Source organism: Sphaerulina musiva (assembly GCF_000320565.1).
Source record: "Sphaerulina musiva SO2202 unplaced genomic scaffold SEPMUscaffold_6, whole genome shotgun sequence".
Lineage (NCBI taxonomy): Eukaryota > Fungi > Ascomycota > Dothideomycetes > Mycosphaerellales > Mycosphaerellaceae > Sphaerulina > Sphaerulina musiva.
In genome coordinates, this window is record NW_016017388.1 from 38,447 (window position 1) to 62,818 (window position 24,372).

The 24,372-nt window shown below is 49.9% G+C and overlaps 9 protein-coding genes across 9 annotated transcripts; 3 read left to right on the plus strand and 6 right to left on the minus strand.

Annotated features, from left to right (window-relative positions):
* Nucleotides 1–3,041: 3,041 nt before the first annotated feature.
* SEPMUDRAFT_46721 (uncharacterized protein) lies at nt 3,042–3,206 on the minus strand (the record flags this gene model as incomplete). The annotated part of the gene is made up of 1 exon (XM_016909010.1): nt 3,042–3,206. A coding segment is annotated over one exon (165 nt), but the record flags the coding sequence as incomplete, so codon positions are not given.
* Nucleotides 3,207–4,452: 1,246 nt separating this feature from the next.
* Nucleotides 4,453–7,518, plus strand: SEPMUDRAFT_156591 (uncharacterized protein). Its single transcript, XM_016907685.1, has 2 exons — nt 4,453–5,265; nt 5,331–7,518. The coding sequence occupies exons 1-2, from the start codon at nt 4,707–4,709 to the stop codon at nt 7,148–7,150; spliced, it is 2,379 nt and encodes a 792-aa protein (XP_016759730.1). The 5' UTR covers nt 4,453–4,706; the 3' UTR covers nt 7,151–7,518.
* Nucleotides 7,519–7,762: 244 nt separating this feature from the next.
* SEPMUDRAFT_149553 (alpha-actinin-2) lies at nt 7,763–10,741 on the plus strand. The gene is made up of 3 exons (XM_016905626.1): nt 7,763–7,941; nt 8,025–8,057; nt 8,198–10,741. The coding sequence occupies exons 1-3, from the start codon at nt 7,919–7,921 to the stop codon at nt 10,083–10,085; spliced, it is 1,944 nt and encodes a 647-aa protein (XP_016759731.1). The 5' UTR covers nt 7,763–7,918; the 3' UTR covers nt 10,086–10,741.
* A 421-nt stretch (nt 10,742–11,162) lies between these two features.
* Nucleotides 11,163–12,664, minus strand: SEPMUDRAFT_86634 (UFD1-domain-containing protein). The gene has a single exon (XM_016910417.1). It carries the CDS (start codon nt 12,515–12,517, stop codon nt 11,414–11,416), a length of 1,104 nt encoding a protein of 367 aa, XP_016759732.1. The 5' UTR covers nt 12,518–12,664; the 3' UTR covers nt 11,163–11,413.
* Nucleotides 12,665–14,485: 1,821 nt separating this feature from the next.
* Nucleotides 14,486–15,714, minus strand: SEPMUDRAFT_149554 (Ribosomal_L27-domain-containing protein). Its single transcript, XM_016905627.1, has 2 exons — nt 15,381–15,714; nt 14,486–15,327 (listed from the first exon to the last, which is right to left on the minus strand). Exons 1-2 carry the CDS (start codon nt 15,672–15,674, stop codon nt 14,779–14,781), a joined length of 843 nt encoding a protein of 280 aa, XP_016759733.1. The 5' UTR covers nt 15,675–15,714; the 3' UTR covers nt 14,486–14,778.
* Nucleotides 15,715–15,941: 227 nt separating this feature from the next.
* SEPMUDRAFT_156595 (AP-1 adaptor complex subunit MU) lies at nt 15,942–19,648 on the plus strand. Its single transcript, XM_016907686.1, has 3 exons — nt 15,942–16,965; nt 17,062–17,436; nt 17,527–19,648. The coding sequence occupies exons 1-3, from the start codon at nt 16,078–16,080 to the stop codon at nt 17,605–17,607; spliced, it is 1,344 nt and encodes a 447-aa protein (XP_016759734.1). The 5' UTR covers nt 15,942–16,077; the 3' UTR covers nt 17,608–19,648.
* On the minus strand, nt 17,773–19,263 carry SEPMUDRAFT_108479 (WD repeat protein; the record flags this gene model as incomplete). Its single annotated transcript, XM_016900741.1, has 1 exon — nt 17,773–19,263. The coding sequence occupies one exon, from the start codon at nt 19,261–19,263 to the stop codon at nt 17,773–17,775; it is 1,491 nt and encodes a 496-aa protein (XP_016759735.1).
* Nucleotides 19,649–20,040: 392 nt separating the features above from the next.
* Nucleotides 20,041–22,302, minus strand: SEPMUDRAFT_66709 (PIG-X-domain-containing protein; the record flags this gene model as incomplete). Its single annotated transcript, XM_016909758.1, has 3 exons — nt 20,041–20,513; nt 20,597–22,075; nt 22,150–22,302. 2 exons carry the CDS (start codon nt 22,300–22,302, stop codon nt 20,627–20,629), a joined length of 1,602 nt encoding a protein of 533 aa, XP_016759736.1. The 3' UTR covers nt 20,041–20,513; nt 20,597–20,626.
* A 253-nt stretch (nt 22,303–22,555) lies between these two features.
* Nucleotides 22,556–24,188, minus strand: SEPMUDRAFT_86646 (pre-mRNA-splicing factor cwc2; the record flags this gene model as incomplete). Its single annotated transcript, XM_016910418.1, has 1 exon — nt 22,556–24,188. The coding sequence occupies one exon, from the start codon at nt 24,186–24,188 to the stop codon at nt 22,917–22,919; it is 1,272 nt and encodes a 423-aa protein (XP_016759737.1). The 3' UTR covers nt 22,556–22,916.
* Between the last annotated feature and the right edge of the window lie 184 nt (nt 24,189–24,372).

Sequence of the window (24,372 nt, forward strand, 5' to 3'; positions counted from 1 at the left end):
CCAAAATGTCTTTAGGCCGTAAAGATCGTCGCTCTAGAAACTCACTAATGTACCCTATATTACAAGATACTATACTTGTAGCAGCAGCAGGTATCTAACGTAGCGAGATAAGAAGTAGCTATAAGCGCGATATGTAGGTTCTCTAATTTATACTTACCCTAGATAGTAAGTATACTAGGTATAAATACGATATACTAATTGATAATAGTATCGAAGCTTAATTCTATCGCGATATACAGTATACGATTCGGCTCTCTCTTATTGTACATTATACAACTAAGAACGACGAGAATACTGGTCCTTCCGATTGCGAGTCTAGCTATACTACTCCGCTAGGCTATTCTACCCCGTCGCCCCCTCTACTAGACAACGAGAGTAATAATAACGATGTCTTCGTTATTGCCTTAGAGAAGAGGCGTGTTGGTCGTCCTATAGGTTCAAGATTCGACTTTCGTCGCCCTACTTTATAGGATAGATAGTGGTCAATCTCTAAGGAGCGATAGAATACAAACGAGACTAGCCGTCGTACTATTACTAGGGCGAAGCTCGTCGACAATGCCTATCGATAGACTAGGACAGGTCGTACATAAGAGCTAGGTACTACTCGTCCTAGGGGTGCGTATAAGCTATGCCGTAAGAAGGGTACAGCTATAGCAGCTGACTATAGGGTACATATTTCGTACCGGGCATATAGAAGGTATATATTTAATAAGATAGTGAAGAAGTGTATTAATTAATAAGAGTACCTGTATAGTTTATTATATCTGTACTTTCCTCCTACATTTTTATTACGACTGTTCGCTAGGTTTCTACGACTATAGGTACGGAGCGGAATACAAGCTAATCATTGTATCTAGGCTATCCCGTAATACGCTAGAATACGTAATATCGCCTAGAACGATAGGAAGTCTAGGGTCTATTTACCTACAACTGTGTATTAACATATACGCACCCTATTTATATAGTTAATATACTACCAAATCTGACTATTCTTGTACGAGTAGTTAGCGACGACGACACTTAACTATCGAGTAGATACGTAGCTGGGAGGTAGAGAGACTATAGTTGTTATTTGGTATATAGCGGGAAAAACATACTGCTAAGACCAAGAACTTCAGCTTTAACTAAGATACGTTTATATATATATTATTATATGCCCCTACCCGAATCAGGTCGATAGTAGCTTATTTTTACTGTATAAGTTAGACGAACAAGATAGGAAAATAATAATAATAAAGTTCCTCTATTCTACTACTCTCCGTCCTAGATTTGTTACTTTTATTAACAACTTTACTTCTACCTAAGATACGTTTATATATATATTATTACATGCCCCTACCCGAATCAGGTCGACAGTAGCTTATTTTCATTGTATAAGTTAGACGAAGAAGATAGGAAAATAATAATGACAATGTTCCTCTATCCTACTACTCTCCTACTAAGAACTCGACTTATATCAATAGCTTCATTTTAATAATAGCCTTACTTTATACTTTATTAATGAATTCCTTTTCTTTGAAAGCCTTTACTTTGTCTCGTCAATGCCTTCCCTTTGTTTATAAGTTATAATAGCTGTTGCCTCCTCTACTATATCTTCCTTACTCTTCCTACTATATACTATATACTATACATTATATATTATACACTATATACTACATACTATACACTATATACTATATACTACACACTATATACTATATACTACACACTACTATAATAACTGCACTTATTAATACAGTACGTATAGCAGTAGCATTAGTCTAACTAAACGACGACTATCCAGTATAGCTAGCAGCTATCTAACTATTAAAAGATTACCTAGACAATCTACTAGATACCCCTCTCTATATTGTAACTAGGAGTATACTCTGCTTTAAGAACGCTAACGATCGCAGACAATATACCCGAAGCTAAGGCGATCTACTAGCGACTTCTATGTAGACAGTTATAAAACCTGCCCTATAGTATAGGATAGCTAATATTCTACGGCTCTTTCTCTATACTAGTTAGTATCGAACAACTAGTATAGCGAATACAGCGGATCAATAGTACTATATACTAGTAATAAAGCTAGAACAATACTAGCATATCTATACTACTAGTAGAGTGAGCGAGGAGGATATAGCGCGAGGGGCTATACGGATTCACCGGCTTTAGGGTATAGCTATAGTATAGTATCTCCTAGGGAGCTATACCTCTAGGCAAAGAGCAACGGTATATATAAGAGATAGTATATTTAGGCAGTGTATTAGGGAGTCGCTAGGGGCAGTAGTAGATATTTTCGACGCTACGGTAGTCTATAGACTTATAGGCAGCGAGATACTTGAGTATAATAGCCTAATGCGAGGGAGGACACAAGTAGCAGTTGTTCTATAGGGAGATACCTAGGTTACTATTAGTAGAAGACATAAGTTTATTGTAATAATATAAAGAATCGAAAAACTAACCTAACCAACTCAATCATTCTTATATAGTTTGTTCGCCTCTAATCTTTTACGATAATCCCGCTATATCGAGGTTGCTACCTTGTTACGGTATACCGATATCTTGCTTCTTATCGCTATTAACTTACGATCAGTCTCTGCTATAGTATCCTCGACTATACTAGCCTCGTCAAAGCCAACGTCTATATTAGGTAGCTGCTATATAAACTCTTCGCTCTCGACTAGCTAGCTATTACGTAGAATAAAGTTATAAAGAGCTAGAAGAGTACACACAAAGCGAGACTGCTATAGAGCACTATACCCCTTATTTAGACTATTACGGAGAATAGGCTAGCGCTCCTTATTAATCCCGAAATTACGCTCAATTATATTGCGTAGCTAACTATAGCGTAGGTTGAAGAGCTCCTCCTTAGTCTCTAGCTTCTGCTCTGATACGAGCTACTCTCGGAGGTAGTATCTTGTCTTCTAATATAGTACGAGGATATAGGCTAGGTTTTTCGAATAGCCGCTATCCGCTAGATAATAGCGACTACTTAGAATATACATCCCCTTCCTTAGTGCGTCCCTAAGTACCGTACTATTATTTGCAGAGCCCTCCTAACCTAGTAGAACGAAGGTATAATAGCTATTAAAGTTATAGTATACTAGTACATTCTGAGATAGGCCGCCCTTACGGTTACGATAGGCACTAGCGTTTTTAACTAGCTTTGGTTTAAAAGGGACGTAAGATCTATTAAGAGCTCCTATATAGCTAGAGAGATATAGCTATAGCTTCGGGTTAGACATAATAGCGGAAGGTATAATAGCGTCGCAGTCTAGCTGTATAACAATATCGGTATAGAGCTAACAACATAGCCTACTAACCTTAAGGATAGCTCGTCGTATAGTAAGAGGCGAGTACTAGTAGATCTGCCGTACCCGATTGTTCGTAGTCTTGTATACAGCCGAGTTAAGGAAGATAACGACCTGCTCTGTAGCGCTTACTTTACGACCGTAGGTAAGACTATAATCGTTTATTAGTATAGAAACCAAGGCCTTAAGGACTAGCTAACGGAGCCTTGTTGTAGTATACGAATATTCCGGCGGACTACTTAGTATAATATTCGTCTACTATAAGCCTAGTTCTAGCGCGACAAGAGTAGTTATTACGCTAGCTAGGCGATACCGTAGGGCCTAGCCTTTAAGGGTAAGAACTCGGATAGCCTGCAATACTGTCTAGACATATAGTAGCATCGTAATATCCTCTAGATTACGACTTTCTAGACGGTCTGCTATCGCGATATTAGGTAACGTATACGCTAGGCTACAATTAGGAGGAGATTGGCGTCGTAGAGCGTACGTAGGCCTTTATAGAGGAGAAAAGCGAGATTGAAAAGTAAGCAGAAGAAAATTGAACTCGCTTTTCAAAATTGAGCTCAATTATAGCTCACTTTTTATAATTTGAGCATAATTCCGATAATTCGATAATTAGGCTCAATTATAGCTTACTCCGAGGTATTCGATCTTAATTATATAATTGAAACTGTCTTATGGATAAGACAGGTTGAATTATCGATAATTCAGCGCGAAGTATTCAAGGCCTAACTGTAGACGGTCCCCTCCCTCGTCGTATGTCTACTGTAGGTTCGTTCCCTGACATGGGCCCGCCGCCGGCACACTGTGCACAGGGCAGTCACACGCTTCAGGCTCGCTGCTTCCTCCTGCAGTGCTCCGCAAGCGTTGCGTTCCTGCGCCTAGACAGGGTTGTCCGAGTTGCAACCAACGCCGGGATCCTGGTCGCACACACCAGCCCGGCCCAGGATGGTGGATCAGGTAGTCGCACTGTCGCACCTGCAGTCCTGCACACCCAGAGTAGGCAGGAACGTATACCCAGGAAGGAGGGAGGTAGGTACATGTAGTCGCAGAGCTGCCGCCCCCCGATGTCTCGTACCTACCGTACTCATCACCACTCCATCCTCACCCACCTTCCCACTCACGGCACTCACTACCTGTACCTTCACCTACTACACGCACTTCCAAATACCTCGTCACCAATCTCCGGCGCCCCTAGTGCACGCCTTGGTCCCTCGATCTCTACGACCCTTTGCACCACCGACGCAATCGGGCTCGGCTGCACAATAAGCATCCTGCGCCGCCAAACCTTCGGCGACGTAGCTTTGACCGTCCCATCGGAGGTAGTTCTAGCACCCGCGACTCTGCTGATCGAACGCCCAAGAAAAAAGGACGGCGACGGGATGCTCACAGTGGAGGAGCGGTAACACCATGACATCAATGCCTCGAGAAGCGGCGGCCAGCAGTCTGACGGATCCGAATCACTATCGATCTTTCGACAACATCAACATGGCAGCTGGCGACCCCAAAGGACCCACGCCGACGCGACCATGGATCGAGAAGGACTCCGAACCACACGCCTCTCCAGCGGGAGAGTTGACGCGGCGAAAACGTCTCTCATTCTTTGGACGCTCCAGTTCAGATGCTGCAACGCGCAAACCGCCGATGCAGCCCTTACAGGCCACCATGTCTACGCACAAAGATGAACTGCCTGCGTTCGACTCCGTCCCACAAGCGCAACCCCGACGGCCCATGACTTCGGGGAGCGATCATGCCAGGAGAAAGACGTCGGATCAGATAGAGAGCATTCGACATTCCATCTTTGGTGGCAGGAAAGGTTCGCGGCCGACGACGAAACGATCGCGACAAAGCCACCAGGCCCCCAATGTCGGCTTGATCCCATTCACATCTCCTCTGCAAGAAGAAGTCACACCACCACCTGAAGCCAAGGGCAACGTCGGTGCCAAAGACTTCAGGGACGAGAGCGATTGTCAGTCATCATCGCATATGCACGCCTTAGTTGCATTCTCTACAGCACGCTAACATGGGATTTAGTCTACCATCACCGGAAGAAGACCTCCATATCGTCGCCATTCAACTTTCACCACGTCGGGCATACTGATCGAAAGAACCTGCCTACACGACTGGAAACTGTGGACGAGAAAGCACTGAGCAACAGACTGCTAGACTTTGATGCCCAAGGTCATGCGTTACAAGGCGTTCCGGCCGACAAGATCCGGCATTCGCGTCTTCTCTTGCAGTCCACATCGTCGCCACATGAGCAAGTGATCCCCTCGCGACATCGTGGCAGCCCGAGTGTCGACGAGACCACGTTCAATGAAGCCCTGGAGACGAAATTCAACGTAGAGGAACACTTCAATGAGCGACCGGCCCTCAGGTCACCAGAACGCGTGCCACGACCCTCTTCTTCGTCACCCGCATTGAACTCGCCTTCGTCGAGCAGTGCCTCGCACACGATTCCACATCTCCATACAAAAGCCTCTTTTGATTCTTCTTCTCAGCTGACACATTCACGTGACCCATCGCCATCATGCGAGGATCGACCCACCATGCCGGTGCGCGGAAGACCTTTGGGACAAAGTTTCCGCGAAAAGCAGCCCCTACCACCTGTTCCCCCACAAGAACAGCCTGCTGCTATGGTTGGGCAGAAGCCTTCCAAGACTTCACTCGCATCAAGTCGCCTCAGTATGGGGCAGCGGTTTCATCCAGCATCTGGTGTGAACGCAGGAGGTTATCCAGCCAGCATAGCCTCACAGAAGAGCAAGCGATCGAGCAAATCTGCTGCGCCAACGGCGCACAGTAGTACCTCTACACGGGCCTTCTCGGACATTCCTGTCGGTCTGGATTGGGAGGATGACATCGACTTTGCTTTTGAGCAGGAAGCAGAGGCGACTTGCGACTTTGACTGGGAAAAGTACGCGCCATTCATGCCCCCCACGAAGGAAGAACTGCCAGATCCGAGTCCAGATGGGTCCTCGCCCGACAGCAGTGGAGGTGGGGGTGTGCGTCTTTCGGGCTGGATAGACGAACCTTCTGCATTGGCAGGAGGCGAGGCTCCAATGAACACATCGGGCTTACCACCACTATTCGATGAAGACGGCCAACCGCTCCATCACAAGCGTGGGTCTTCCGTCGGCCATCGTGGCTTCTTGGCCGCAAGAAACTCTTCTACAGACAAATTGTCGGCCAAGACTCCGCCATTGCCAGTGGAGATCAGTAAGCATGCTGAAGTGAGCACCCCTCCGGCTATCAGTCTCACTACAGATTCGGTGGGGTTTGCAGCAGCGGATGAAGGGAAAAAGTCTCCGTATGGTATGCAGTCCTACTTTCCTGCATTTGATAGCTGTATTCCCGAGTATCTGAGCGATCCCGAATCGACCAGAACAGGTGGCAACAGACATCGAAAGAGCTCTTCGTACAGCTCTTTCGATTCTTCTGGACGATCTCTCCAAAACACTTCGGCGTCGGTGTCATCAATGTCTACGAGATGGTCTTCTGCTTCGACTTCATCGATCCCTGACCTGCTCCACTGCTCCACGTACAGCAGGAAGCGAGCGAGTGTCCGAAAGAGCGCCACTTCTGGCATCTTTCGAACGCTGGAGAGTGTACCCCACAGTCCTGATGGGAGGGAAGAGCCCAAGTCAAGTGTGGAAGTGCAGGCTAGGCCGAGCATTTCTGATCGCTCCGTCAGTGACACGATTCTGATGAGAAGGCCGGCCACTTCTGGCGACCGAGCATTGCTCTTCCAGAGTGGAAGAGTGGTGCAGAGAGGAAGATCGAGTACGCGAAGTGCGAGTCGGATGGCGGCTCCACCGCTCCCGCAAGAAGAGGAGCAGGAACACACATGGATTTAATGTTGAATGTGATGGCGAGAGGAATGTGTTATGTGAATTATGACCGCAATGTCAAACTGAGGAGGGACAGAAGCGAGATGCAAATATGAAATTGAAAAATGGATGGCCACGAAATTGGGGAGAGATGGATGATGAGCACAGAGACATGGTGCAAAACATGAGGAAGCCCGGACAGTCTTTTTGGGGCATGATTTCCTCGTGCGCGCTGCACTGTGCTCCAACACCAGCGCAAGAGCGCCTATACACACACGTTTTCCTTCTTGTTGTTGTTCTTGTTGGAGGCAAAAAGATACCCGCAAAGGCTTTGTATGAGATGCTTGTACTAGTATTTAGTATTGCTACAGCAGTCGTCAACAAACGGCGCGCAGCCAAATGATTGATTGCTCTCTCGGTGCAGGCAGATCGGAGCAGTAGTGTATGAGGTGTTGGCGTCGTGGTGAAGGAGTTAGTTTTGATTACCACCTAGGAGGTAGTTCCAGGAGGTAACTCGCTCGGGGGCCAGGATCAGCTGCGCGGGTGTCACTGGGCCGACTTTTGGTGTTCGCCCCCTCCTACTTCGAGACCCTTCCACTGTTGATGATGATCCTCCTCTGCCGCCCACCACTACCACCACCACAACACCGTTAACGACGATTGTACCACATACACACACCCACAGTATCCATATTCTCGCAGTGCCACCACCTCATCTCGTACTGGACACATTCCCGCCTGCATCGCCAAGGGAAACTCGAGCGTCTTGGAATATGCGCAGTGTGGCCGCACGAGATGGCTGTGCTTGAGCAATCTTGGTGAGACAGACTGGCAGACTGGCAGACACAGCTTTCTCGGAGGAGGAGAAGGAGAACGGATGCTGATGACTCGACGTGCATAGGGTCAAAGTCCAAGAAAAGACGTTTGGGAAATGGTAAGGCCTGCTCTTCCCTACCATCACCACATACCCAGCATCTGTCTACCCAAATACACCATATCCCCCCATGTAGATAGAGCCCGATGACAGGGACCCACCTCAGGCGATACGGAACTGACATCTGTCGTCGTGACCAGGCTGAACAACAAACTCAAAACGCGCGACCTCCATCTTGACAACCTCGTCAGTGACCTCAGCGACGGCGTCATCCTCATCCACCTCCTCGAAATCCTCTCCCAAGAATCCCTTGGCCGATATGCAGCGCGACCGAAACTGCGCGTGCAGCGCTTCGAAAACGTCAACATCGCCTTGGACTTTATCAAGTCGAGAAAGATTCAGCTGACCAACATTGGAGCGGAAGATGTCGTGGATGGGAATCGGAAGATTATCCTCGGTCTGATCTGGACCTTGATTCTCCGCTTCACCATCAGCGATATCAATGATCAGGGCTTGAGCGCAAGGGAGGGGCTGTTGCTGTGGTGTCAGAGGAAGACGGCGTGTTATGATGAGGTAGAAGTGCGGGATTTCTCGAGTAGTTGGAACGATGGGTTGGCGTTTTGTGCGCTGCTGGATATACATCGTCCAGATCTGATTGACTACGATCAGTTGGATAAGAGTGATCACAAGGGGAATATGAAGCTGGCATTCGATATCGCGAGTAAAGAGATTGGGATTCCCGAGCTGTTGGATGTGGAGGATGTGGCCGATGTTGCCAAGCCGGATGAGAGGTCGCTGATGACTTATATCGCATACTGGTTCCATGCTTTCTCGCAAATGGAGAAGGTGGAGAATGCTGGGAGGAGAGTGGAGAAGTTTGTGAGCAATATGCAGGGCGCCTGGGAGATGCAGAACAACTACGAGAGAAGGATGAAGGCACTCCTGGCCTCGATCGTGGCGAGGAGAGAGGAGTGGGAGAAGGCGCAGTGTGATGGGACGTACGCGGATGCGAAAGAGCAGAGTCGGCAGTTCACGCTATACAAGCAAAAGAGCAAGCGAGAGTGGGTGGCCGAGAAGAGTGAACTGGCGGGCATGCTGGGCAACATCAAGACGAAGCTCAATACATACCGACTACGGCCGTACCAGCCCCCTGCTGAGCTCAGCCTGGAAGCATTGGACGATGCGTGGAGTGTCCTCATGGAAGCCGAACGTACGCGATCCCAAGTCATCAACAACACGATTCGCGACATCAAGAACAACCTCCGAAAGTCGTTTGCCGACAAAGCTAACGACTTTGCCCTGGCGCTCAAAACTATCAGCGTCAGCATTTCCGGCCTGGAAGGCGAGGTGGAAGACCAACTCGAGCACACGTCACAAATCTCGAGAAACCTTCCGCCCTTGGATCAATACCTCGATATCATCGCAAGTTTGGACACACAATGTCAGGAAGCCAATATTGAAGAAAACGACTACACGACATATACATATGACGAACTGGCTTACGAGCTCAGTCTGGTGCGAAGTTCGGTGCAGAAAAAACTCGCCTTTCTGGATAACCAAATGGTGGCGAGAGAAATGACGAACCTGACGCCTATTCAGCTGGAGGAATTCGAATCAGTCTTTCGTCACTTTGATCGCGACTTATCCAACAGTCTCCAGGAGCTCGAGTTCTCCGCCGCCCTGGCCTCTCTCGGTCTCGTGTACGATGAAACGGAAATGCACGAACGCTTTCTCGAAGTCGCTGGTCGAGGCGGATCCGTGTCGTTTGAGCAATTTATCCGATTCATGGTCGATGTCACCGAAGACCAAAATACGGCCGAGCAGGTTTTCGAATCGTTCCGAGAAGTCGCTGATGGCAAGCCTTATGTCACGGAATTGGATCTGACCCACAGTCTCATTCCGGACGAGGTCGTCAAGGAGTTGTTGGAGAGTATGCCTATACACAAGGGGCCCGACCTGAAAGAGGATCGAGATTTGCCCAAGTATGATTATGTGCAGTTCATGGAGAGATATCTTGGTGGCGGTGATGGCGGGAAGGATGATCCGGATGCCAAGCAAGAGGTGAATGGCAAGCATTCGCAGTATTAGGGAGCTGCCATGCTAAGCCATGATGGTAGTGTTGCGAGTGATTCTGGACTGGATGGCGCTGTCGACACTCCGCAGATGCGTGACAATCCTGGGCATGTCGTCGTAAGCAGCAGCAGCAGCAGTCCCGTTCATCGACTTGGTGTTCCTGTCCTTTTGTCCGACGATGATGATTGGATCGGTCGAGAAAGCGGCTTGTCATATTTGGCAGAAGAAGAACATCATGCCCATGACGATCAAGGAGGGAGAGGAGGAGGAGCAGGAGGAGGAAGAGAAAGCACGAGACTACTATAGGGGCGTTTGAGCGACGGTGATTGTTGATCAGCAATCATGTCGGGTATAGGAGTGGTGTTGGTTGAGTGAGCTTGGTTCTGTCAATTTTGGTGTTGATTTCCATGTGCGTTTTTCGGGGGGGGGGGGGAAAGCGTAGTAGGCATTGCCGAAATTGCTGCACTAGGATCAGAAAGAAAGAGAGAGAGAAGCACTCACTGATGAGCAAGGAAGCAAGCAGTCGTCAGTAACACGCAAAGTGTGTCAGTCAGAGCAGGATATCAATATGTCAGATGTCAGATGTCAGATGTCGAATGGTATCATCATCATCATCATCATCATCATCATCAAAGGGACCGGGAGTGAGTGGTAAGCGATTGATTGGAAACCGTAGGTAGGTACCTACATACCTAGGGTAGAGTAAGTAGGTCAAAGTAATTATAAGTTGTAGTGTTGAATCGATACCTCTTATACATCTCTTTTTTGGGAAATTTTAGCCATTCTACTTATAGTAACTCACTTCTCCTGGTGTTGTATCTCTGGAGAGGAGAATCGCCATCCATATAGACAGGCACAAGGTAGATATCCATAGGTACCGGGTACATATGTATACGTCAAAAAATCCTCTCATACATGCATGTAGCTATTAAAATGTACCATTTGACCACACAGAAGCGGGAATGGGGAATCGACATGAGCCGAGAAAAACAAAGGGTGGGAAAATGTACACATGCTTTCAGAGTGGTAGGTAGTAGGTGTGAGTAGGTAAGGTCAGGTAGATTAGCTATCTGGAGCTCATGTACCTACCTACATACCTCCTACCACACATCCATCACACAAATTGCATTATTTTTCTCCCCATGCCTGGGTCGACCGTCTTCCCCAAAACGCCTCGCTAGATGGATGCACTCGCAAGTTGCCAAAAATCGTGAAAATTCATGCGCTGCTAGGCGCCTGAATGCTGGTAGCTACCCAGAAGCAGCAGCAGCAGCAGATGGTGCTCTGAGTTGACATGAAAGTCATCCTTCGAAAAAGGCAGAGGGATCCTACTACCACTACTACTACTTCTTCTTACGAAGTGTATTGCCCTGCCCCTCGAAGTTGACCTTCTTGCTTTGTTCCTCTTTCGACTGTTCTTCCTTGTTCTTGAGTGGCTTGATATCATACCCAAAGAAAAGTTTACCCGGCGGAAGTCTGAGCGGTTGGGGTCCATTACGTCTCTTCGTACTCTTGGCAACCATTCCCGGGATAGTCACAGATGATCCGCCAGCATTCGATATGGGCGTGCTCGATCCCGACGTGGATCGCGGTGTCGCATTCGCTGCTGTCTTACCCTTCTTCGCAACAAGTCTCTGTCCAGCTCCAGAAAAGTGCGAGGAGGCGTTGTCGTGTCCCTTAGCAGCCTGATCCGAGTCGGGCTTGATCGCGCTGTAGTTGATGGCCTGTGCCATGCTGCCTTCGATGTGCATTCCGCCGCCCATGCCGCCCAACTTCGAGTTGCCGCTGCGGGGCGTGCTTGTCCCACTTCTCTTTGGCTCTTCGTACCCGATCGGTGGCGCGAAGTCAACCTCCAGATCTGTCTCTTGCACACTGATTGCGCTCTTTTCGCCTTCTGGCTTGACCTCCAATACCGCGATCTCGTATACGGTGTCATTGTAGCTGAATGTGAAGATGTCACCCTTGCTCATGCACGCAAACCCTCTGAACGCCTGTTCCAACACGGCCTTTGGATCTGAGATGTCAAGAAAGTTCGTAGTTTGTGGCTGTAGCTTGATGAATCTCCCAGGCGGCAGACTGGTACTCTTCGTCTGGATCAAATCACCCGGTTCCAGCGCTAGCGTCTGCATCATCCAGAAGGGTAGATAGCATCTGCCTTCTTCCGCGGTAAACTCGAGCACACCGGCGTGTGAGCTCGTGCTTTTTGTGCCGTTAATGAGCTCGAACAGCATGGGATATTCGATGTGCAGTTGGGTGAGCTTGTCGAGGGCGGAAGCAGGGAGGAAGATCTTGCCGCCGTGGTTTGCAGACTCGCGCTCTGGTCCGGGCATCATGGCGATGGGATAGCAACGGTAGTACTCGTCAAATTTGCGTGGACGTCCGCCCGCGCGCATCATGCCGGCGCGATACATGGCCAAAGGGTCGGTCTCATCGTAATAGTACGACATGATTATTGGGGGCGGAGGTGGAGGGTGGAGGTGGAGGCGGAGGCGGAGGTAGAGAGAGGTAGAGGTGTGTAGGTGTATTTCGGCGTCGATTTTGACAGTGGCGAGATGGCGGTGGTGAGGTTGAAGTAGTGAAGGTGTAGGTGGTAGAAGTAGGATAGTTCTAGAGAGCAGACAGAGAGAGAGAGAGAGAGAGAGCTTCACATGCCAAAGCATGCGATGATGACGGAGTGAGCTTAGTGTCTTGGCGGATCTTATCGCCGCCATTCTCCGTGTCCATCTGCTCAATTCACTTATAACCTTAGGAGGTACCTCCTAAGTAGATATTCTAATTCTCGACCGCCTCCACCCCCCATCCATCCCCTATAATGATACCTCCTCACGCACCCACTCCACCAGTCGGCATCGTCAACCCGACCTTCTTCCTCGTCCCCATCAAAGCTCCCCCATCCTCAGCAACTCTCACAAACTGTCTCAACGCCTCATACTGACTCTCCAATTCCTTCTCATCCACACACTTCGCCATTCTCTTGGGAATGTATAATTGTTGGCAAAGTCCCTTGGTGCGCATTTGTGTGACTAGAGTGGTGTTTCGGACGGGGGCACAGGTGGATGTTGTGCTTTGGGTGGGACAGTCGTACTGCGAGTTATCGTTAGTTGGGTGGTGGTGATGAAGAGGAAGAGGAAGTATCATTCATGGGAAAGGTGATGAGGAGTGGAAATAGAAAAAAAAGATGGGACGTACTACTGCGCCAACCATCGAGGTGGTAGCGTTAGTCCCTGTTCCAACCCCATCATCATCTCCATCTCCACCCCTTTTCCTCCCACCACCATCAGGACGATCAACTTTCACACAAATCGACTCCATAGCATGATTTTCCCGCGCCGCCCCATTCTCCTTCCCTTGATTTGAACCCGCACATTCCTCCCGAAACCCCATCTTCTGCGCTGTTGTGAACTCATTCTGCCCACGTCTCGGAAGTAGCCCAAAGTCCCGTTCCTCTTCAGTGATACACCAAGGATTCTTGTTTTCATGGACGAATTCCAAATCCTCTGTTTTCAATTCACGGCAAAGACTCTTTCCGCCACAATCGTGGATGGTAGAGTTTGTGAGACAGTCATGCTGGCGGTCATCTCGTCAGCTTTCACATTGGGCACACAGCAGAAAGCAGGGAAGAGGAGATAAAAAGTGTAAGGAGGGCGAAAGGAAGAGTGAAAGAGAAAGAAGCCAACTCACAATGGTACTCCCCAGACAAATCTGATCCGTTGAATTTGTTCTTCGATCACACAGAATTCGTGTAGAAACAGCATCATCATTGTTCTCAACCTCTCGTTTCCTTACCACAAAGGCATCAGGGGTAGCGTGTTCTTCAGTACTATCGTCGGTATCATAAGCAGCAACAACAGCAGCATCACGTCGTACAGGAGGTGAAATATCACCCCCCGCCTCTCCATGATCCAGCTCATCTGACTGGACACCAGCTTGCGCTTCCGCTCCCAGTGGGACTGGCTGTTTACCCACGCAGTGTGTCTTCCCTGTAATAGGATTCGGAACACAGTATGTGCAGATACTCGTGGTTTTCTGCTCTTCGCAATCGTACTGTGAGAAACAATAGATGTCATCAGACAGTCAGTCGGTCAGTCAACACCATTTCCACTAAGTGACCAAGGGAACCCTAATAGTCGTGTTTGGGAGGGGGCAAAAGAAGGAAAGAAAGAAAACCCACCACTTTGTTATCGAAGCATATATTACCCTGGCCCGTCTTTTCACATATCTGTTCGGGAGAACTTTCGCTTCGTTCGTGATGGAGTAGTAGGGGATGAGGATTTGCTCGGATGCAAGACGCCGTAGCCAAAGTAAGAGTGATGAAAGAGAGGAGAGGAAGCATAGCTGAACTTTTTGGCAAAGGGGTGGGAAACGCTTGTTGGAATATGAATGGTGGGCTGATGATGCCGACGAAGATGTGGGATGAAGATGTGGTTTGGTTTGGTTTAGTGTTTTCTACACGATTAGATCAGAGATTTTATGCCTTGCCTGTGAGATGAGATGATTGCACGCATCAGGTGTGCTGTGCAGCAGACAGGACTGTGTTATAAGTCAGCAGCCATGCCCACGACCAAATCAACAACGGGTGAAGCATGATTGTAGAGTGTGGTCATCTCATACCACCTGTAATATCATCGACAGCGCATCTGGATGCCGTCCATCATACACATGACAAAGTATCTGTACAAGTCTTTTTTTCCCTCGTGATCGGTACGTTTTACTTCTTCGCCTTCTTTCCGCCTCTACTCAGGGCCCTCCTCTCCGCAGACCTCGCCTTTCTTGCATTTCTCTTCCTCCACGCCGCAAATCTATCGCCTGGTACGAAAGGCTTTACAGCCATGGCAACTTTACTCCTTTCCGCAGCTCTTCCAATCTCCCAATTGGCTTCTTTATACATGTACCTCCCCGGGATGAAACGATAATTGATTTCCTGTTGCTCTCCTTTGGGGCCCCGCATGACTGTGACGTCTCGTGAGGCGTTTGGTACATCTTTGATGATGGTCGCAGGTGAGGATGCGGCACCAGGTGTGTCCGGTGGCGCGGCGAAGGTCAGTCCGCCTGTAGTTCCTGGTGATGATACTGCTGTCTTGGGGTTTTGGTAGGCGAGCATGCCCAGTTTCCGTCTTCGAGGGGTATTTGGTGCTTGCGGGAGGGTCTGGCTACGGTCAAATACGATGCCAATGTATTTCCGGTGCGGGTGTTTTAGAGGATCGCGGTAGTAGATCACGTAGCCTGGTTGACCGGCGTGGATGGTATGATCTCGTCCCTGTTCCCGTCAGTATCATGCTCCCATCTATCGTGTAGAAGTATCAGCTATACCATGTAGCAGTTGTCGCCTGGGAACCATAGCGTCCCTCGTTGTCTGAAGAGAATGTTGCCGGGCACGACGTATTGACCTCCACTCTTCTTTGCTCCCAGTCGCTTTCCTGGGCCATCTTTGGCGCCGTTGGCTCGTCCTTGGGCTTGATGCGATGCGTTTCTTCGTCCTGTCGGTATGCGGCTATTGGTACATACGGCGGGAGAGATGCGGAAGCTGGCGAGAGCAGATTCGAGCGAGGTGAGACTGCAATTGGACGACGCGTGGGAGAGGCGCGATTTGAGTAGCGACGCCATTATGCGTGCGCTGAGGAGTGTGTGGGTGTGTGTGTGTTTGCTCTGGTGTGGTGTGTCGGAGGAGTTCTTTGTTCGGCGGTGATGGATGGAGAGATGGCAGCAGAACAAGGGCCAAGACATCGACTCCCACTCACGTCGCGCCTCTACAACCTTACCTCTAGAGGAGCGTCAATGGGAAGCTAACAACAACGCGGGAGCTGCCAGAGGCCAACACTTGACCATACCTTACAGTACTTGATACCATCCACACGCACACTCACACGACTGCCATTCCCACTCCCACTCTCCACGGCAAGCAAACAAGCACCACCCGCTACACCTCCACCTCCACCTCCAGTCATCATACCGGGCCTCGAGCCCACACACCACTACCACCACCGCCGCCGCCGCCGCCGCCGCCAACATGGCCTCGGCGATCTTCTTCCTCGACCTCAAGGGCAAGACCCTCCTGGCGCGCAACTACCGCGGAGATATTCCCATGAGCGCCGTCGAGAAGTTCCCCATTCTCCTGTCTGAAGCCGAAGAAGAGTCCTCCTCCGTACCACCTTGCTTCTCTGATGAAGGCATCAACTACCTCTACATCCGACATAACAACCTCTATCTGCTGGCCCTGACGAAAAAGAATACCAATGCGGCCGAAATCCTCCTCTTCCTCCACCGCATTGTGGAAGTCTTCACAGAATACTTTAAAGAGCTGGAAGAAGAGAGTATCAGGGATAACTTTGTCGTCATTTATGAGCTCCTCGATGAAATGCTGGATTTCGGTTATCCGCAGACCACCGAGACCAAGATCCTTCAAGAGTACATCACGCAGGAGTCACATAAATTGGAAGTCCAACCGCGACCACCTATCGCGGTGACCAATGCCGTGTCATGGAGAAGTGAGGGTATCCGTTACCGAAAGAACGAAGTGTTTTTGGATGTGGTGGAATCTCTCAATCTTCTCGTGAGCAGTCAGGGCAATGTGCTGCGATCGGAGATTCTGGGAGCGGTCAAGATGAAGTGCTATCTTTCGGGAATGCCCGAGTTGAGGTTAGGATTGAACGACAAAGTTATGTTTGAGACGACCGGGAGAGCGACGAGGGGTAAAGCTGTGGAGATGGAAGACGTCAAATTTCACCAATGTGTGAGGTTATCGAGATTTGAAAACGACCGGACGATATCGTTCATCCCGCCCGATGGAGAGTTTGAACTCATGTCATATCGACTCAACACGCAGGTCAAGCCGCTGATCTGGGTCGAGTGTATCGTGGAAAGCCACTCGGGAAGCAGAATCGAGTATATGTTAAAGGTAAGAGCAAGCTCCTCCCCCAAACTTTTTTTTTCCTGAGATGCTGCTGCGATCGATACTGACTTTTCTCCCTTTTCCCTTTTCTCCTTTTTTCAGGCCAAAGCACAATTCAAACGACGCTCCACCGCCAACAACGTGGAAATCTCCATCCCCGTCCCCGACGACGCCGACACTCCCCGCTTTCGCACAAACATCGGATCCGTCCACTACGCCCCCGAAACCTCGTCCATTGTGTGGAAGATCAAACAATTCGGCGGCGGTAAAGAATTCCTCATGCGCGCCGAACTCGGTCTTCCGTCGGTCAAGGGCGACGAAGAGCGTGGTGGAGGCATGATGGGTGGGTTTGGAGGAAGCATGGGAGGAGTCGGGGGAAGTGGCAAAGGCAAACGACCGATTGGAGTCAAATTCGAAATTCCCTACTTTACCACTTCGGGGATTCAAGTGCGGTATTTGAAGATTATTGAGCCCAAGGTACGTCTGTGTCTGTTTTTGTCATTTTGTTGTCGTTTGTTCTATATTGGCAGCCCAGTTGTTGACTGACTGACTCTGGTGGTGATGTAGTTGCAATACCCTTCCCTGCCATGGGTACGATATATCACACAGTCTGGAGATATCGCCGTACGGTTACCGGATGTGCAATGAGTGACCGACTGACCGAGCGACCGAGTGAGTGATGGAGTGAGGAAGGGTGGCAGGTCGAATGGGAAAGAAAAAAGATAAAATGTGACACAGCGATGGCGTTTCTCTCTGTCTCATGCATGCATGCAGCGATGATATCACGATCATTTCATTTTATTCACATCTATGTTACTGCTTCACCCTCTTCTTCTCTGGCCCCTCTTCCCCATCCTCATCATCACTCAACTCTCGATAAATCGTCTCGGGCTGCGTCGTCTTCCACGCATTCGTAAACATGGTATCATTCTTCGCCTTGTCCGCATACTTCAACAACGCCTCTCGAGGATCCTCATCTCGCAACGAACTCAACGGAATTTGCGATTTGACATAGTCTTCGTCGGGGTTTCCCTTGGCAAATGGCGTTGTCTGGGGAATATGCGGTCGGCGGGGATCGCGAGAGCGTCCACTCGCGGTGAGGCCGACGGTCGGGTGGCGGGAAGAGTAGGATGATGTGCTGGGAACGGCACCGCCGGGTGTGATGATGGCGTCGCCGGAGATGCCGTTGGAAAGGTCGGTGGTGAAGTTGGGGTCGTCGTCGATGTGGCGGCGCTTGGGGGCGCGGGACATGACGGTTTTGGCGCCGGAGGAGGATGTGTTGGGGTTGTACAGGATATGCGTTTCCGCGTTGGCGGAACCCGTGACTATTTGGTTGAGCTTGGGGTGCCAGAGGACGGAAATGAGGGGTGAGTTGGGCGTGACAGGCGTGACTAATTCGGATTTGAGGGTGCCTGGGTTGAAGATGTGAAGATTGCCTTCTTGCGAGCCCGTGAGAATACTGGTCGAGGTGGGAGAGAAGCGGATGTTGCTCGTCGGATATTGTGCTGATGTCGAAGTATGTGAGATGGTGGCGACAGGCTGCTTGAATTTTCGTGTATCCCACAGCTTGACCGTATCGTCGCCTCCTCTTGTCACGACCATGCGGCCTGCAGAATCAATATCGAGGCCGCTCGTCCACGTGTTGGTAGTGTGTGCGTCTCGAATCTCTGCCGCTGGCCGTGCATAAGGTCCCTCGCCACTCCACATGACCAAACTGCCATCGAGAGCAGCACCTACCAGCAGGTTGTTACCACCTTGCATAGGCGAGCCCCAGGCCACTGCTGTCATTCTGGTCCGCCCTGCTGATCCCGCTGCGCGCGACTTGTGCACAATGACTTCCTTCTGTTGACGAGGGTTATTGATATCCCATATGCGAAGCGTGCTGTCCGTTCCTGCTGTGACACACAAGTTTCTGTCTGTAGGATGCCAGCATCCCGTCGTGACCTCACTGATGTGTCCTTTCGTATTATGCATATCTCGCAGATACATATCGCCCTTGACAAACTCGCAAACAGCCTCTCCATCTCTGGTCAAAATCTTTGCTTGGGGAAGAGCTGTCGCGACCAAGATATGGCCTGCATATAGAGGATTGAAAATGACTTGGCTGACAGGATGATTCTCCACAGTCGCGGAGCTTTTCGAGGCATTGGGATCAACGGATTTGAACGCGCGGATCGTTGTAGGTGTCATGGAAGCAAAATCGTGAAATTTGATGGTACAGTCCATTGAGCCTGTAATCAATCTTGCGCCTGATGGGTCTATCGTCGTCGCTGTCACCGCGCGATCGTGTGTCTTGATGATCATCTCGTGCGATACAGGGTACTCGTCGTCCTCATCGTCGCTATCATCATCGTCGTCGTCGTCGTCCTCGTCGTCCTCGTCGTCGTCGTTATCAGAGGCATCATCATCCTTCTCTTCTTGACCAGGGTCTTTCGAGTCCTGGACTCGATGCTGTGAAGCTCCGTGTGTCTGCCGCTTGCTAAGGTCGACCTGCTTCTGAACATTCGCAGCTCGTGATTGCTTTCCAAAAGACGAAGTGCCTAGGAACTTTTGAAGCTCATCGTCCTGCTCAACTTCTGGCTCTTGGTCGTCCATGACGAAGACTGTATGTTGGTGGCGGGAGGACAGGAAGCAGAAAGCGCAAAGGAAGATGGCACTTACGCTGGCGTCTACGAGCAAGCACTTTGCGTATGAGCTGCGAGGATGTTTGTAGGAATTGCCTGAAAGGTGAAGTCGCTGTGTACAAAAGTGTAAGTCAAGACTTTTGTCACGTGATGGTTGCTGCCAAAAGCCGCGGACACAACATCCACGGGCAAGCACATCCATGGATTACCACAACCTGAACAACACAATAACACAAACCAATGGCCATATTCTAGCAATTCGCGTGTTTCTGCTCTGAATAGACGTCCGAGGCATCAGACTTCGAATAGCTTCAAGGGATGTGCCTCAGGATCTGCTGGCACTGTCATGAACAGCACGAGCAGTTGAACATCCATGGATGCATCAGGATCTGGCATGTGATATTGCCTATGTTGAGTCGACGGACGGTCTTTCCGTTCTCTTATTATCCTACTCTGTGGTCCTGTAGGAGCAGATCTGATCATTCTGCCACCGTTCCGGAATACTCACTAGTCCCACTCTACCATGTCTCCGTAGCAGGACCAGTCTATTTAATGCTTTTTCAACACGCTTCGACCCATCTATACTCAACAGCAAACATGCCCTCCTTCAAAACTCCAGACAGTTACTATTAAGCTCAACTCTTGCAAAGAGTTCCGCTTGATGCAGCGTACTGTTGATGTTGTTCTTCATATCCAGAAAGTCGAGCAGGTAATCTGGTACTCCGTAGGTCTCCTCCTGCGAGAGAGAAATAGGATTTCTGATTGTTCATAAACCTCTACAGTGTATTGGCGATGGTGCGTATCATCATCCGTTGCGTGTATTTTTTGATGCCTAAGGCTCACTGGCGGGTTCGGAGGTGCTTCCATATTGCATCATGGCAGAATCAAGGGCGTCGAGTAGTGCCTTAGAGAGCTTTCGTTGAGACTACACTTCAAGAAATATTAGCCAAGGCTGGTAGGTAGATATGCGTTCCCTTGTGATGGAAGGTGATATTGACGGCCTTCAAACTTACATATGGCCTGTCATCTCCTTCCAGGACCAGCTATCTCGTTGCGGCTGACTTCTCTTCCACGACTGCTTTTGCCACTGGTTCCGTTACTAGCTTTGTCTGGGGAGATCTGGAGGACGCGGCCGGTCCACTGCCAAACAACTTCCAGCATACCCAGCCAAAGCCAGCCAACACAGCAAGCAAGGTGCCGAGAGGAACCCAGGCAGCCTGAGCTGGATCAAGAACAGGCACACTCAGCTGCTCGACAAGTCTTTCGCGGTCAGGAGATGGGGGAATGTGGTAGAACATGGTCTTGGGCCCGAAAAGTCCATCATATCCAATATTGACTCGATCAAAAGGATTCGTGCTCATCTTCAATCCTTCCTCTGCCTCGCAAGCCCAGAAGACTACCGGCCAAGGCACATCTACAGGCGCGTGCCCAGTTGGAGACGATGTAGCGTTGAGGTAGCGCAAGTGTGTCGGTATTGTTACAGTCCACGTGCCTTTCATCTGATCAACGGCTTTCGGAGAAGCCAGTTCAATCAGCGCAGCAGATCCCCATTGGTTGATGGCCCATGCTGGTCGCTCGAGATCCTCTTCGCCACTCAGAGCGTGAAGCGCTACAAGATTCTGCGAGGCAAGATATAGATCATCTCCTAACTGGTAGCGATCAAGAAAGAGCGCGGCAGGCGTGGTCCAGTAGGCATGCAGTGAACAAGTTTCTGGTTTCGGTGGCTTCAAGTCTTTTGCTGGAAAGGTGATATCGAGCTTTGGGTGAAGTCCACTCGGCTTCTGAAAGCCAACAGTGAAGGAGGTGTGGTCGTGGGAAGGCAGAGGATGATGACGTGCTGGGAAAGAGAACAATGTTGCGCTTGGCTTTTCACTTTCGCCCACGACAGTCAGGTAGCCACCAAGCTTCAGCTCTTCTGGTTCGTCGGCCGTTTCGGGTGCCAGAATGCCGACTTCGAGCCTGTCGTCAGGATGAAGCTTATGAACACGAGCGGGTGCCTTGCCGGTCTTCTCCATGTCTGTTGATGCTGAGACAATGGCGATGGTGACAGCATGATTGATCACATCGTAATCGTAGTCCACATATGCTGCGTCGGAAGCGTCTGCGAGTAGCTTGCATAGTTGACCAGCAGTTGAGGCAGCATGAAGTCCGGGACACCACTGTTCCGCAATACGCTGCGAGATGAGGGAGAGGTCATCGACACCGTGGTAGAATTGGTAGGTGGAGGAGGTTGAGAATCGTTCGGATAGCACAGGCGGCCTCGGATAAGTTCCAGGCTCGGCACTGCATTTTAGCTCCTTCTCATCCAAGCGCAGCAACAAGGAGAGTTCGAAGCAGAAGTTGTTCTCGAGCGTTCCTTCCCTGGAGGGAGGCGTGAAGAAGGTATGTATGCCCGGCGACAGTCTGGAGAGGACAGGGGCGAGGAGGCGGTGATTCCGTGACGAGACGACTCTGATGTGCAGTTCGTGGAAGTCTTTCAATAAGGCTTGGACCTGACACGCTGGTCAGTCAGTCATTCTGCTGTTCTTGAGAGAAAATACGTTGACACATATGTCCGGACACATACATAATGCGGCAGCTCAGAGAGACCGAGCGTCATGCGGCGTTCGACTGCGGCATCGTGGGCCTTGGCGAAGGTCAGATGGTCTTTGCCAGCGTCAATATCAGACGGGTTGACTCCCGTGCCTGGTGGTAGTAGATACGTGATTCGTTGGTGCATTTTGGGAAATTCGATTGGTTTTCCCGTTGGTTGTTTGGGCAAGAAGACCGACGACGTTGGCAAACAGACGAGAGTCTCGAGGACGCGTGAGAGAAGACGTGAAGCAAGGGTGTTCAATTGTGGATCCCTGGGACCTCCCACTCACATGTGATCAACTGCGTGTAACATAAGTTATGGTAACGGTAAGGTATTCCAAGTAAGGTACACAGCACGTACATGTAGCCAGAGGCAAGGAGTAAAAGGCACTAGGAATGTCGTTGTAGAAAGTCAAGTATCTGTCGGTCTGCTACGACGAAAAACTGTACCTTAGGTAGGTAAGGTAATTGTCGAAATCGCCATTGCAAAAAATCACTCCTCTCGACAGCTTCATTACTACCTAGGTAGGTACCTCATGTAGGTAACACCCCTCCACGGGCAGACAGACATCTTTCGAGGCCAGTTCTCTGCGATACTGTCCAAATCTCGCATCAACACCTGCCAAAGGACTCGAGAGGGCGAGAAGAGGTGCTTTCACAAGCGGGAGAGAGAACTGAGTTTGCATCCATTCATTGACATTGATTGACATTCAATGCCATGAACCGTGTAAAAGAGTGTAGTCTCCCAAAAAGATGCCTTCACTCATCGTCACTGTCGCTACCATAATCCACCAGAGGTCCCGCAGGCTTGTCCGGCGGCTTGTTCGAACCATGGCCTGTATCGGCCTTCAGTCCTTGCAGGGCCGCGAGTGTGCTTCCGCCAAGCAGTCCTCCATTGGAGTCTGATTGCGTGTTGCCAGCTGTGATTTGCAGAGGCGCATCGTATTCATCCTCCTGCTCCCCTTCCCCCTCTGGCACTCCTTCGATCTGCTTCTGTTGCTCTGCACCTTCTATCCGCGCCTTCTCACTCGCATACCATACGTGATCGGGCGCCTGGTAGCCTTGCAGTCCGAAGCTGCCTTCAATCTTCCGTCTTTTACGCTCTTCCTCGCCATCCGCCCCTTCGTACTTCCTCCCCTCTAGTTCGGCGACATAGCTTGCTGGCAGTGCCCGTCGAATGGCCTCAGCGGCTTGTTCATCAATCCTGGCCGCCTCCCTCTTCTGCGCGACAGGATTGGGATCGACTGTTGCCCATCTCACGTTCAATGTCTCGTTATGATCCAGACTCTGATGCGCCATAGCCTCTTTCGCAAACTCCGAGTTGGCCAAATGCACATATGTCACGAATGCGACGCCTCTACTCGGCAGTACTCGTATCCTCTCCACCTGTCCCCACTCTTGAAAATGCCTTGCGACAATCTCTTCAATGTCGTCCGAGACATGTATCCGTCCAATGTAGAGTGTCCTGTTGATGCGCAAGAAAGATCCGACACCACCCATATCATCCCGGTAATCACTAAACTTGTCTCTTCCAAAACAGTCCACATTACTGGGAAAGATATCCCCGAGTCCTCCACCAGGTCCATCTTTTCCTATCCTCGAATTGGGCAGTCGGTGCAGATACTCGCAATCCTGACCTTTCGGACACAGACCTCGCGCAAAGAACAGGCAAAAGTAGGATCCTGCCACTTTGTCCGCTTTCGTGTAGCCAGAATCCAGAGCGACATTGCAGCGTCCTTTGGCTTGGTGTTTGGAGGAAAGAGCATCTTCACGATCCCCGCCCGACCATTTGTTGTACCAGATGTTAAAAATCGTACCCGTCTGTGGAGGAGGCTCGGTTTTGAACGTGCTCGGGTCCTGCTGCGGACGGGCTGGTCGTCGTTTGCGCTTAATGATTTTGGTCTTTTTCACTTTTTGCGTGATTGTTCCATCGCTGTTAGTTGTCGCAAGGGCGGTGGAGGTTTCAGTGATGGGTGCGGTGGTATCTTCGAAGAGTGCAGCAGCAGCGGGTGCTTCAGCGACGTCGGTCATGGTTGTTGTGGTAAAAGATACAGGTAGTTGTGTTTTGGAAACAGTTTAAAGTGAGATGTGTAGGTGAGGCAACGAGGCTATGGCTCGTGCACGTGACTGTTGTTCATTCTCAACGAGTCTATGTGTCGCTACATCTATGTGCGCACCACAAACGGCAACCAGAAGCATCTAACTCTTGGCCGTA

Coding starts and splice junctions, on each gene's coding strand:
- SEPMUDRAFT_156591 (XM_016907685.1), top strand. CDS start 4,707: ATGACATCAATGCCTCGAGAAGCGGCGGCCAGCAGTCTGACGGATCCG. Junction 5,266..5,330: donor CTTCAGGGACGAGAGCGATT/GTCAGTCATCAT, acceptor CATGGGATTTAG/TCTACCATCACCGGAAGAAG.
- SEPMUDRAFT_149553 (XM_016905626.1), top strand. CDS start 7,919: ATGGCTGTGCTTGAGCAATCTTG. Junction 7,942..8,024: donor GCTGTGCTTGAGCAATCTTG/GTGAGACAGACT, acceptor CGACGTGCATAG/GGTCAAAGTCCAAGAAAAGA. Junction 8,058..8,197: donor GAAAAGACGTTTGGGAAATG/GTAAGGCCTGCT, acceptor CGTCGTGACCAG/GCTGAACAACAAACTCAAAA.
- SEPMUDRAFT_86634 (XM_016910417.1), bottom strand. CDS start 12,517: ATGTCGTACTATTACGATGAGACCGACCCTTTGGCCATGTATCGCGCC.
- SEPMUDRAFT_149554 (XM_016905627.1), bottom strand. CDS start 15,674: ATGGCGTCGCTACTCAAATCGCGCCTCTCCCACGCGTCGTCCAATTGC. Junction 15,328..15,380: donor CAGGCGACAACTGCTACATG/GTATAGCTGATA, acceptor TGACGGGAACAG/GGACGAGATCATACCATCCA.
- SEPMUDRAFT_156595 (XM_016907686.1), top strand. CDS start 16,078: ATGGCCTCGGCGATCTTCTTCCTCGACCTCAAGGGCAAGACCCTCCTG. Junction 16,966..17,061: donor GAATCGAGTATATGTTAAAG/GTAAGAGCAAGC, acceptor TCCTTTTTTCAG/GCCAAAGCACAATTCAAACG. Junction 17,437..17,526: donor TGAAGATTATTGAGCCCAAG/GTACGTCTGTGT, acceptor GTGGTGATGTAG/TTGCAATACCCTTCCCTGCC.